Source organism: Microtus pennsylvanicus, chromosome 18, assembly GCF_037038515.1.
Source record: "Microtus pennsylvanicus isolate mMicPen1 chromosome 18, mMicPen1.hap1, whole genome shotgun sequence".
Lineage (NCBI taxonomy): Eukaryota > Metazoa > Chordata > Mammalia > Rodentia > Cricetidae > Microtus > Microtus pennsylvanicus.
The window spans coordinates 33,662,770-33,674,238 of record NC_134596.1 but is presented as its reverse complement, the minus strand read 5'-3'; the positions used below and the strand labels follow the sequence as shown (position 1 = coordinate 33,674,238).

Here is an 11,469-nt window from a genome sequence, read left to right as displayed (position 1 = left end):
CCTCTATTGTATCTTCAATTTCTGAGATTCTCTCTTTCATCGCTTGTATTCTGTTGGTTTTGCTTTTATCTATAGCTTTGTTTGATTACACAGATTTTCCATTTACAAAATTCCCTTGGTTTGTTTTCCTTCCTTATTGCATCTATTTCAATTTTCAAGTCTTGAATTATTTAAGATGTTTGCTTCACCTGTTTGGTTATTTTTTCTTGATTTTCTTGGCTTTCTTTAAGAGATTTATTGGTTTCTTCAAAATCTTTTTAATTTTTCCATTTCTTTAAGGGAATTTTTATTTCCTCTTTAAGGATCTCTATCATCTTCACAAAGTTATATTTAAACTGTTTTCTTCACCTTCTTCTGAGTTAGAATGTTCAGGTCTTCCTGATGTAGATAAGCTAGGTTCTGGTGTTGTCATATTCCTCTTTAGATTGTTGAATGTATTCTGGCATTAGCAATTACCCATCTCTTCCTCTAATTGGTGCAGTCAGTGTCTTTACCTCTTGGTCCAATCCTTGCAGTCAGTGTCTATGTCTCAGGAATTCTCTCTCAGACCAATCGTGACAGTTGCTGTCTGTGTCTCAGGGAGCCACTCTTGGTTTGTTTTGTGAAGTTGTCTGTGTCTCTGGGATTACAGGGTTTGATGGGGGGTGTTGGTGCAGCGTTCATGCAAGAGGCTTGCTTCTGACTAGCTATTGTAGCTCAGTTGGGGAGGGGAAAGGTACAGGGTTTTGCCCTGGATCTTCAGGCCTAAAGACTGGACTGACCAGTTGAGGGGCTGGCCACTTACCTCTTGGTCTGCTCTGTGAAGTATCAGTCTGTGTCTTAGAGAGCACTGAGGTCATGGGTATAAATTATTCATTCTTATTGCTGATTTACTTGTTTTCTGCCTTTGAGTATTACAAATGTTCATAAGCAATTCTGTGGAAACATATGGTTAGTAGTATTGAAAAAATTGAATGTCCATTTGCAAAACATGAACTTCACTCTTACTCTTTCGTCTGATGTAAAAACTCAAAAGTTAATTGCAAATTATAAAATTATTCATTTTCAAAACATCTTTATAACCTAGATTTAAGAAAATATTTCTTGGGTGGAACACAGAACCATAAATAATAAATAGTTTCATAAATTTGGCTTTACTAAAATTTACAAAAAACCACACATTTATTTTTTTGCATTAAAAAGTTCCTTTCAGAATGAAGCGACTATGTACAGTACAGAGAAAACATTTACAGCTAGGAGCTCAACAAAGTGCTTAACTGCAAAAGTGTGTAAGTAATGCTTGAAACCTAACAGTGAATATGCAAACTGTAACTACCAACTTGACAAAGATCAAACTGCCATTTCATCCTGAGCTAGATTTGCTCAACAACAAGGAAATCATGCCTGTCACTGGAAACCCAGAGAACTACCAAGGACTAATGAAGTCAGGAATTTTGGAGGAAAATCTTCAACTGCCAATATACTCAACTAGCATAACCCTAACTACTATCTAAATTTTTGTCCTTATGCCCATAGATAAGTTTATCTTCCATCCATCATCAAGGAAACTTCCCATTGCAACAGATGGAGAATATTACAGAAAACCATAACTAGTCAAAAATGCAGAGGTATGACAGAGACCCACAACCAGACAATGTACAGAGAATAAGAGGCTTTGGAGCACTCAGTTCAGACAAAAAGATTCATTAAGGAGGAACCATTGGAGAAAACTCTGAAAGATGTAAGAGATTAGCTATGGATATATTTAGATAAAATGTGGCTTTTTTTTTTCGAGACAGGGTTTCTCTGTGGCTTTGGAGCCTGTCCTGGAACTAGCTCTTGTAGACCAGGCTGGCCTCGAACTCCCAGAGATCCACCTGCCTCTGCCTCCCGAGTGCTGGGATTAAAGGCGTGCACCACCACCGCCCAGCGATAAAATGTGTTTTTAGGTAGAGGTAAAGACTGGATCTGCAATGTCCTAAGAGTCGGAAAATACATATATGGTGATTGTCAAACGAATGAGCCAGGAAAATGTAGGGGAGCTCAGAGATGTGCACAGTCAAGCATATAATTCTCTCAGGTAACGGAGTTTCTTTATATTTAATTGCTTTTCTTTCTTGATAAGTTGCCTGTAGTTCTTTGTATATGGTTGAAGCCTCCTGGCTTTCCCGGTCCACGTTGGCAGGTGACTGCTGTTGTCCTTGATGAGCTCATGTGGGCAGTCATGTTGGAGAGACTGTATGAGTGTAGCTTTATCATCACAAGGGTCTCACAGCAATCTTCTGATCCTCTGGTTCTTACAATCTTGCTTTCTTTCTTCTTCCCCAAATTCTGCAATGATCCCAGAGTCTTAGATGCTAGACTTGTTTTCTTGATGTACCCGGTGGAACTTGAATCCATAACTCTGCTTCTATTTTAAAATTTACCTTTCTAGACTATTTTACTAATTTTTTCTTACATTTTGACCATATTTTCTTCTCTTAATTCTAATTCCTCTCAGATGCCCCTACCTCTGTCTTCACCCAACTTTAAATTCTCTCTCCCTCTTTCTGTCTCTGTCTTTCTCTCTCATCTCTCTCTCAAAAAATAGACAAAAATAATACCAATCAAAAAATGCACACAGAAATATAAAAACAAAAATTGAGCTAAAAAACAGATTTATAAGACAAAAATGTCCAATTAAGCAAAATGAGACAAAATGTCTACAAAAATATCATTGAGTTTGTATTGTATTTGCTCAAGTATTCCTGGGATCACATCTGCCCTACAGTATGGTTAATATACCCAGTAAGACTCCATGAGAGAAACTATTGTTTTTCTTTGCCTGCAGGTATCAATTATAGATAGCCTCTTGGTCAGTAGTGGGAGACTGTGTTCATTACCCCCTCTCTGGTCTGCTACCCTCTCTGGACTGTGCATGCTGTCACAGTCTCTGAGTTCATTTATAAGTATCTTACTAATTTTTGAGAATTTTAAGTAATATATTTTGGTTATATACATCCTCAACTTCCTTTAACTCTCTATAGCTCCACCCCTATCTTACTGCCTCCTCTTCTGCATTTTCTCCTTTCTTTTTATTTAATAACTCATTGACTCTCTCTTATGTTGTGCGTATGGTACTGGAGTATAATGGATTTACCAGGAGATAGGCTTGTGAAGAATAATGACTGTCCCTCTCTCAGAAGCTCATCAGTTAGGGGCTTGGATTGAGGACTTCCTGCCTACTACATTATGGTTGCTATTACAAAAATGCCTAAAGTAATAAATCTGAAGCATATAGAATTTAAAAAGCACATTAAAAACTATATAAGTTATCGGCATATGGTTTTCCACAGCTAAACAATTTGAAAACCTTGGTGGTTCTCATAACCCATTTTAATTTACTTTATATTATATAAACTGTCAAATGCTTTAAAAAAATAAGTAATATAAGCTTAAAAACTGCCTTTTGCATAATTGTATCTCATACCTTCTAGGAGTCTAACTAAAGGGGAGTAGAACTTCATTCTATTGACAAACCCTCAAAATAACACAGATTCTCTGTAGATAAGTAGATGGCCCAGAGACTTCTATCCCCCCTCCCCCGTTGTCAAAGAAATTGTTCTCATAAATCAAAGCTTTTGCTACCATGGAATGGCAATTCAACAATAATGCTCTATGGCCATTGTTATCTAGAGACACAGGCTGAAGTGATGTGTATCCATCACAGATTCATTTCTACAGACAGAGAATTATATGTTTGAGTTGTTGAAAAATATAAATACTAAAATTACACTTGTAAAACATAAAGCCCATGGGAGTGGGGAAATGAATAAAAATAAAAATAATACCATTTATTTCTTCATAACAAAATATGGGTTAATGTGTAACAAGAGACCAATTTCATGATAGAAAATGAAGCAGTCTATAAAAGCCATACAATTAACAAGGTTAAAGGGCACAAGGTTAAAGGGAATTTAATGAAATTTTTAGAGAGTTTGAAATCTCAGTAATATAATTTTGTTGTTATGATTAGAATCAATATGGAATCAAAGAGGTGGTATCTCTTTATCAGAGACGTGGCTGATACACGAATAGAGACCTTGAACTTATAGAGAAAGAAAACAGTATTCTATAATGACATGCCATGGCATAAGAGGGAATTACATTGTGATAAAGGGGAAAACTGAGTTTATAAAGATACCTGTCAGTTGTAGCAAAAATTACTTGGCTGAATTTTTACGTAAATGTTTTGTAGAAAAGTGTAAGTGAATGTTAGCACGGCCTCTGCAAAGCCATGGATTGATTGCCAGTACTACAAGTAAACACACATAAAATTTTACATGTCATTAGACAGTCATTCAGAACTAAGAATTTACTTCCACAGCAGTCTTTGGTGAGTCATGTTAAGTCCAACCATGTCGAAGCTGACCCACACCAATCCATGCTGAAACAGACCCACACCACTGTGCCCTGAGATTGACCCACACCAATGTGCTCTGAGATTGACCCACACCACTGTGCCCTGAGATTGACCCACACCAATGTGCCCTGAGATTGACCCACACCAATGTGCCCTGAGATTAACCCACACTGATGTGCCCTGAGATTGACTCACACCAATCCGTGCTGAGACTGACTCACACCAATGTGCCCTGAGATTGACCCATACCAATGTGCCCTGAGATTGACCCACACCACTGTGCCCTGAGACTGGATGTTACCCTAGACTGTCAGTCCAGAAACCAATGCAGACTGTTTTCATTTCTGTTCTCATTACTTTTGTCTTTGGTCTTAATGCTTTCAGATTCCGGTCACACCAACTTCGAGTTTCAAATGCCACTATAATTGCCCATTTTGATGTTTTGATTCTTTTTCTTTTTCTTTATTTTTTTTAACCTGGATTAAGTACAGGTAATAATCTCTCCTCCTCCCACGGGTCACCATTGTATTAGAGAATACATTCCCATCTCTTTTCTGATTTCCTTCCAGCAGGCACAGATTTTGGAAAAGATAGTTTAAATATAACAAATAATAAGACGAACAGAGGATTCTCCCATACTATTTATTTCATAGTTATTCTTAATCATTAATGAAATAAATTCAGAAATAAATAAACAGCTTATCTATCCCAGACTTTTAAAATTTTTTGAATCAACCAAAATCAAAATACACACACACACACACACACACACACACACACACAATCACACACACAAATGGGGGGTGAAGAAGGGAGATGGGAGAAAGAAAAGATTTTTATTTTCTTTGAAATTAAAAGTGGAAGCAGAGGCAGGCGGATCTTTGTGAGTTCGAGACCAGCCTGGTCTACAAGAGCTAGTTCCAGGACAGGCTCCAAAAACCACAGAGAAACGCTGTCTCAAAAAAAACCAAAAAAAAAAAGTGGAACGAAAACAAAAATGTGTCTCAAGTTCATAGGCATCAATTGTTATAATTTCATTATAATTATATTTTAAATAATCAAGACATTTATCAAAATCCATCCAGTTAATTGTAAGAGAAATTTTATTCAGATACAAGTAAGAGTGACTTTTTAACAAGTACCAGTCTTTCCTTGGAAACTAGACGTTGGGGTAAATCAAGAGGCAGAGCAAAAGTAGTAAGACAAATAGCTGTGGTCTATGTTTTGTTATAGATTAAAATTGTGGGAACAATCCTCACCAACATATAGGTAGATTGCGGCAAGACCTTTTGGTCCCGCTGTTTCCTAGGCTGTTCATAGATGGCTCTGATACAGCAAGCTGTGGTAGTCATCTTTTTCCATGAGAAGTGGTTGCCTTTCTTCCTGGAACTGCTTCCTCTTGTAAGGACGACAGCACAGGCGACGGCTGAGCCCAGTCAGAGCTGCGGCAACAGCAGCTCCTACTAGTGCTGCCCCGAGGAGCCATTGCCAGATCCTAGTAGCTTGCTCCAAGTAGGGCTCAATATAACTTCTGTAAAATCCTGGGTCTGAAATAGAGATAGTGCAGTTTTTAGCAACATGACCATTACCATCAGTAGCGTTTTGGCACTTTGAAGTCAGATGCTTTGAGAAATACTTAACCCTAGCTCATCTTTCTACTACATAACAACATTAGAGTCTTCCCCTTGTGCCTGGGCCTTCTCCTTTTATTCTCCAATATAATAGTTAATAGTGAATTGTACTCTAATTTATTTGTTTTACAGGTCAAAAGTTTCAAGAGTCCTATAATCTCCTTTTTATTCACACAGTATATAGCTGATTTGCTAATCTCTATTAATGTTGTCCTCAAAATATAATGAAGAATAATTCCATGCAAAACACTTCTAAAAATTTGTTCTCAAGTGAGTCCTCATATTTCCTTCCATAATCAGCTGGACTTCCACACTGGATTTGATGCTTATTGATATCCAGTCTACACTAGTCAGAGTGGAACTAGAGTTGGTCATAGGAACTAGGAGTTAGTAAAGCTTACATATTTGGTCATTTCCTTTTCTAGTCATGTTTTATTCATGTCTATTTATGTTTTATTAATTGTCCATCAATGTGCCAAAATAATAGTGCCTCTTGAATATCTCTTACCCTTAAACCATTTATAGCTTTACATTGTTTTCTTCAAACCTTCATATACTACGTAAAGCTGAGTATACGTGCAGTGACAAAATCAGCTTTTCCATATATTGCTATTTAACATTTAAGAACTCACTTAAACTTTGTAAGACTGATATTCTCACTTTCTTTTATAGAAAATGATACTTATCTAATAATAAATTAAATACACAAATAATACATGGAGTTACGGTTTAAACATAAAGTGTTTGCTCCACCACCAAAAGACTGATGTTCAGAGAACTTAACTGCCGGCTAATAGGTTTGGCAATTGTATCATGAGAATTCTGGCTACATCAGTCAATTAATCGATAATGGATTTACAATATAATGGGACATAATTAGTAGGTACTTGAAAGTAGGGGGTGAGGCTTGATTGAAGGAGTTAAGTCATTGGAAGTTGGCCTTTGAAGGAAGACTACATCTTAGACACGAGTCCCTCTTTCTCTCTACTACATATGTCTAACCTGATACTTCTATCTTGCCTCAGGCCAAAACCAATGGAACATGTCAATAATGATCTGAAACCTATTAATCCATGAAAAAAATTTCTTTAGGCTGTCTTTCTCAATCATTTTTTATTGTAACAATCACATAGATTAGAATAATATGTAGTTTCTGCATGGATTAGGCTTTCCTTACTACCTATTCCTTGTTTGTCAAAAAGGTATCATATTTCTACATAGGAATATCAAAGCTCAGAACTAATTCTAGTCCTAAGGATTTTAACCAAAGGCATAGTAATTGGCGATTAAAAGCATTATGACTCTCATGATTAGTTGGTATTGAAAGTTTTCATTATTGTATTGGTAATTCTACCAAGAGTCTCCCGGTGCTTAGTATAGATCTCCCAGTGGTACATCATAAAGTGCTCACTTGTATCATACTGCTTGCACAGAATTCTTTAACATAGTTCAGAAAAGTCACTGAGTTATTCTGATCTAAATATATAATGTGCATGAACTGTAATTCAGGGAATTGAAATAATATTTCTTTTCTTATAAAAGAGCTAGCTGGTAGAATTATGGCTAAAAGGCATCCTAATCCTACACTCTTCAATAACTTACTTGTACAAAATGTCTTAGAGTAGATGGAAAAGTTATAAAGTTTGGAATACTCAGAATTTCATTTATAAATGACAAAAAGTTGGTATAATATTGATTCTTATTTATAAATGACAATACATTGGTATAATATCAATTCTTAAGGAGTTTTGAAATAAACACTGTATACACATAGGATGTTTTATACTATCAAAAAGAGGTCGGTCATATAGGAATGCACAGTTCATCTGAAGAGAGCTGAGCCTTACCTGGCTCCTGAAGGTAGCTGTAGTCATATCCCAGATCCTTGGATGAAACGAAGAAATCACCATTTCTGTACAGTGGTATGAAAGGAACCATGTAGGATTCTCTGTTGTGGCCTATGGGTGCATTGGCTTCTGGGTAAACTTCTAGCAGAGGACGGTGTCTTCGGAGCCATTGTTCAAAAATACTGTAGAGGGAAGTGTTATTCATACTCAATAAAATTTTAAATTCTCAAAAGGCAATTATTAATATTCCAAAGACTTGAACAAATGCTTACTATTTTCAAACTCTAGCAAGTTACTATCATATCCTGATGAAGGTCACTCATCAGAAATAATTGTGAGAATAACTTTAAGTTTTTCTTTATGAAAATAATTAAACTTTTATAGATAGTTTAGAGCCTTCAGAATGCAACTTTGGGTTGCATGAAATTTAGTCAGTCATAAGTTAAATACAAGTTTTTACAAATGCAAGGAGAGTCAAGGGGAAAAAACATATAAAACTAAGTTGACAAAAAACTAGAATTTATTCACTTTTTGTTTGTGATGGTTGTTTCAACCTTGGAAAAAAGCCATTTTTTTTTTCCTGAGGCAGAGCCTTCCTTCAATGATACAAGGTGAAGCAGCCCATTTCCAGCTTTCCCTAAAGCTCTTATGTGATCATATGATTGCTATACAGGCATTAAAATAGAATAAAATTATCCTGGAAATGGGAAACAGTGACACAAAAAAACAAGGACAATGGGAATCCATCTTAGTAGTGAGCAGTGGGAATCTTTGAAACATCATCGATTTCCATGGGCAGCAAAACTAGCTGTACCATGCAAGAAATCTGTTCTGCACTGCTCTGTTCTCTGGCATGGTTGCTCGTGTGTTTGTGGATGTTGCCCCCTTTGCTTTTATTTGCCTCTGACTTTGTTTCACAACAGTTCTGTGAGCTAGCTTAAATCCTTTCAGCTATTAACTTTGCTATTAAAATGAGGCAATATTAGTTTCTGTTCAGCACAATTAAAACTGGCATTAATGTTAAAAAAATAATTGCATCAAAAGATTGAATAAAAATGAATTAAAATTCACCATTTAAAAGAATTTATAGAAAGTCTTTTAAAGAATAGCAAAAACATAATTTATGTTACTAGACTGTATAAGATGGACAAACGAGATCTGGAGTTCACGAACTTTCCTTGAGCAATAGTATGGTGATATTTGGTTTATGTTTTAATAAATAAAACTTGCCTGAAAATAGGAGGGCAAACTAAACCAAACTAAATCAATAGATGCAAGGCAGTGGTGGCACACACCTTTAATCCTAGGATTTGGGAGACAGAGGCAGATGGATCTCTTTGAGTTCAAGGCCGCCCTGGGCTACACAAGATCAATGCAGAAATAGATCCAGGTGGTGGTCACTCACACCTTTAACCTCAGTACTAGGGAGTCGCACACCTTTAATCCCAGCACTAAAGGGGAATATAAAACAGGAGGAGGCAGAGGTTCATAGTCCAGTCTGCAGTCTCCCAGCCTTGGCAGAAGTAAGAAATCTCCATTGGCTTGACTATTTTGCTTTCTAAAAGACTGATTTTCTTTGGCTCTCAGATTTCTCAACTTAAAAAAAATATAACTGACTTAAAAAGAAGCACAAAATTCTACGGTTATAAATACTTTCAATATTAACTTGTACTATTACCTTCCAAAGAGTCTTATTTGTTAATGACATGCAATTTAGAAAATACCAACGAACCAAAAAAAAGTTTCACATGTAATTGCTTTATATCTGGTTATTGAGGTGTGTACATATAATGTTCCATATACACTTGACCATAAATTAATATTAATTAATTGTTAATATTGATATATAATTAACTATTAATTTTGACATATAAGTAAGTTATTTGCTTAAATCCATATGTTTTTGACTACTAAATATATTTTCAGTCACAAGGAGAATCTTTGACAATTAATCATGTCCCAACCCCTCTACACTTTGGTATAGGAACAAGACAGTATGCAGTGAGTCACTAGGCTGAGGCTGGAGGTAAAATCTGTACCTGATGTCAATTGAGAAAAAGTACTATTATAGTTTAATTTATAAATAATTTTATTTATACCAGGAAATGAAAACAAAGCTTTTACCTAAATAGGACAAGAACATCAATCCTTAGCACCAGATTTAATGAATGAGACCATTAATTTCCTTATTACCTTATCAACCTTTGGAAATGAAGATATTCGTCTTGATTAAAATCTCTAGTGGTAGTTCTCATCTACAGTAAATTTCATCAGACTGTGTCTAGAATGTCTCCCATTGAAATACTAATAGTAAATTGGATAACCACACTGACAGTTTGGGGAAAAATCTTGTTGAAAATTCATTTTAAATGAATCTGGATAGATTTATGAAAGTCTGGGAGACAGTCAGATAGGCACTGCCAAATTAGGAAAAAAAAACTAATCATAACAATATGGAATGATCTGCTTTATAGATAAACCTAACTGTAGTGCAAATAATAAAAATTCAGAGGCGGATTTTGGGGTTCAGGCTGAAAGATCAGAGAAGCAGAGCAGTCAAGCCACTGGAGAGCTCTCACCCCTATGAAATCTTCAGACTGAAAAGAGAGCGAGTTCCTGTCTCGTCCCACCTCATATTTCTCTCTAGTGCTGCTATTAAAGGCCTGCACCACCACTGCCCTTCCTCTATGGCTAGCTAGTATGGCTGCTGGGGTTAAAGTTATCCGCCACCACTGCCTGACCTGATGCAGTGTTTTTTCAAGATTTCTTAAGAATCGATATTATACCAATTTATTGTCATGGCTTCAGTCATGAAGAGCAGAGGAAGTCTTTTTACAGATTTTGCATGCTTTCTTCCTAGGAGCAGTAAGAAGTTGCTGTTTGAATTTAAAGTGGTGAACGAGGGCTTTGACAGACAAGTGTTCTGAAAGATTACAGATTACCTTGTGGGTGATGAATTGAAAGAAAAAAAATTGACCCTAAATCTGAAAATATTGGATGACAGAGCCCAATAAATGGAGACCAGGCAAGAGAGTTCTGCCTTCATGAACGGATTAATGTTCTTTGGAGCTGAATAATTTCTCTATGACAGGGCTTATTATGAAAACAATTTTGTCCCTACCTTGCTTTCATGTTCCCTTGTGATAACTGAGTACTCCAGCTTTTCCCATTGGATGTCAAAGCAAAATGAGTCCCTAAATCCACATCCTTAAGAACTCTAAGAAACAAATGTGTTATTTAATCACCCAGTTTCAAGCATTGTGATAGGAACAGTGGACTGAAACAAAGAAAAAAACTGATAGACTTGTACGGCAAAGGAATAAAAATAATAACAGAGGAAAACTGAAGAGGTATGGAAGCAAGAACTCACCACTGGATAGTGAGATGCTGCATAGGGCTATAGGTATTGTGAGAGTTCATACTTGTGGGGAAAATATTTTCTACACAGAAGCAATGGAACCCTGGAAGAGTGGGGGATGGATTGCAGTTGTTAATTTACAACATTTCTATTTAAACTCTAAGAGACCTCTCTGTAGCTGGGTGTTTAGTGGGCTATTATGTACTCAACTGTAATTTGCTAAAGCTATCTGAGGTTTCATATCAGATTTTT

The 11,469-nt window shown here is 36.2% G+C and overlaps 1 protein-coding gene across 2 annotated transcripts in view; it reads right to left on the bottom strand.

The window, feature by feature from the left end:
* Positions 1-5,695: 5,695 nt before the first annotated feature.
* Positions 5,696-11,469, bottom strand: part of Tyr (tyrosinase) — a 40,456-nt gene continuing 34,682 nt past the window's right edge. The window contains exons 4-5 of one of the 2 annotated variants that reach the window (XM_075952954.1): positions 7,860-8,041; positions 5,696-5,928 (exon numbers count right to left, since the gene is read on the bottom strand). In XM_075952954.1, the coding sequence (XP_075809069.1) occupies positions 5,696-5,928; positions 7,860-8,041 (415 nt within the window). Of the gene's footprint in view, positions 5,929-7,859; positions 8,042-11,469 lie in introns of those variants that run through there. The other variant, XM_075952955.1, reaches the window with a different exon arrangement.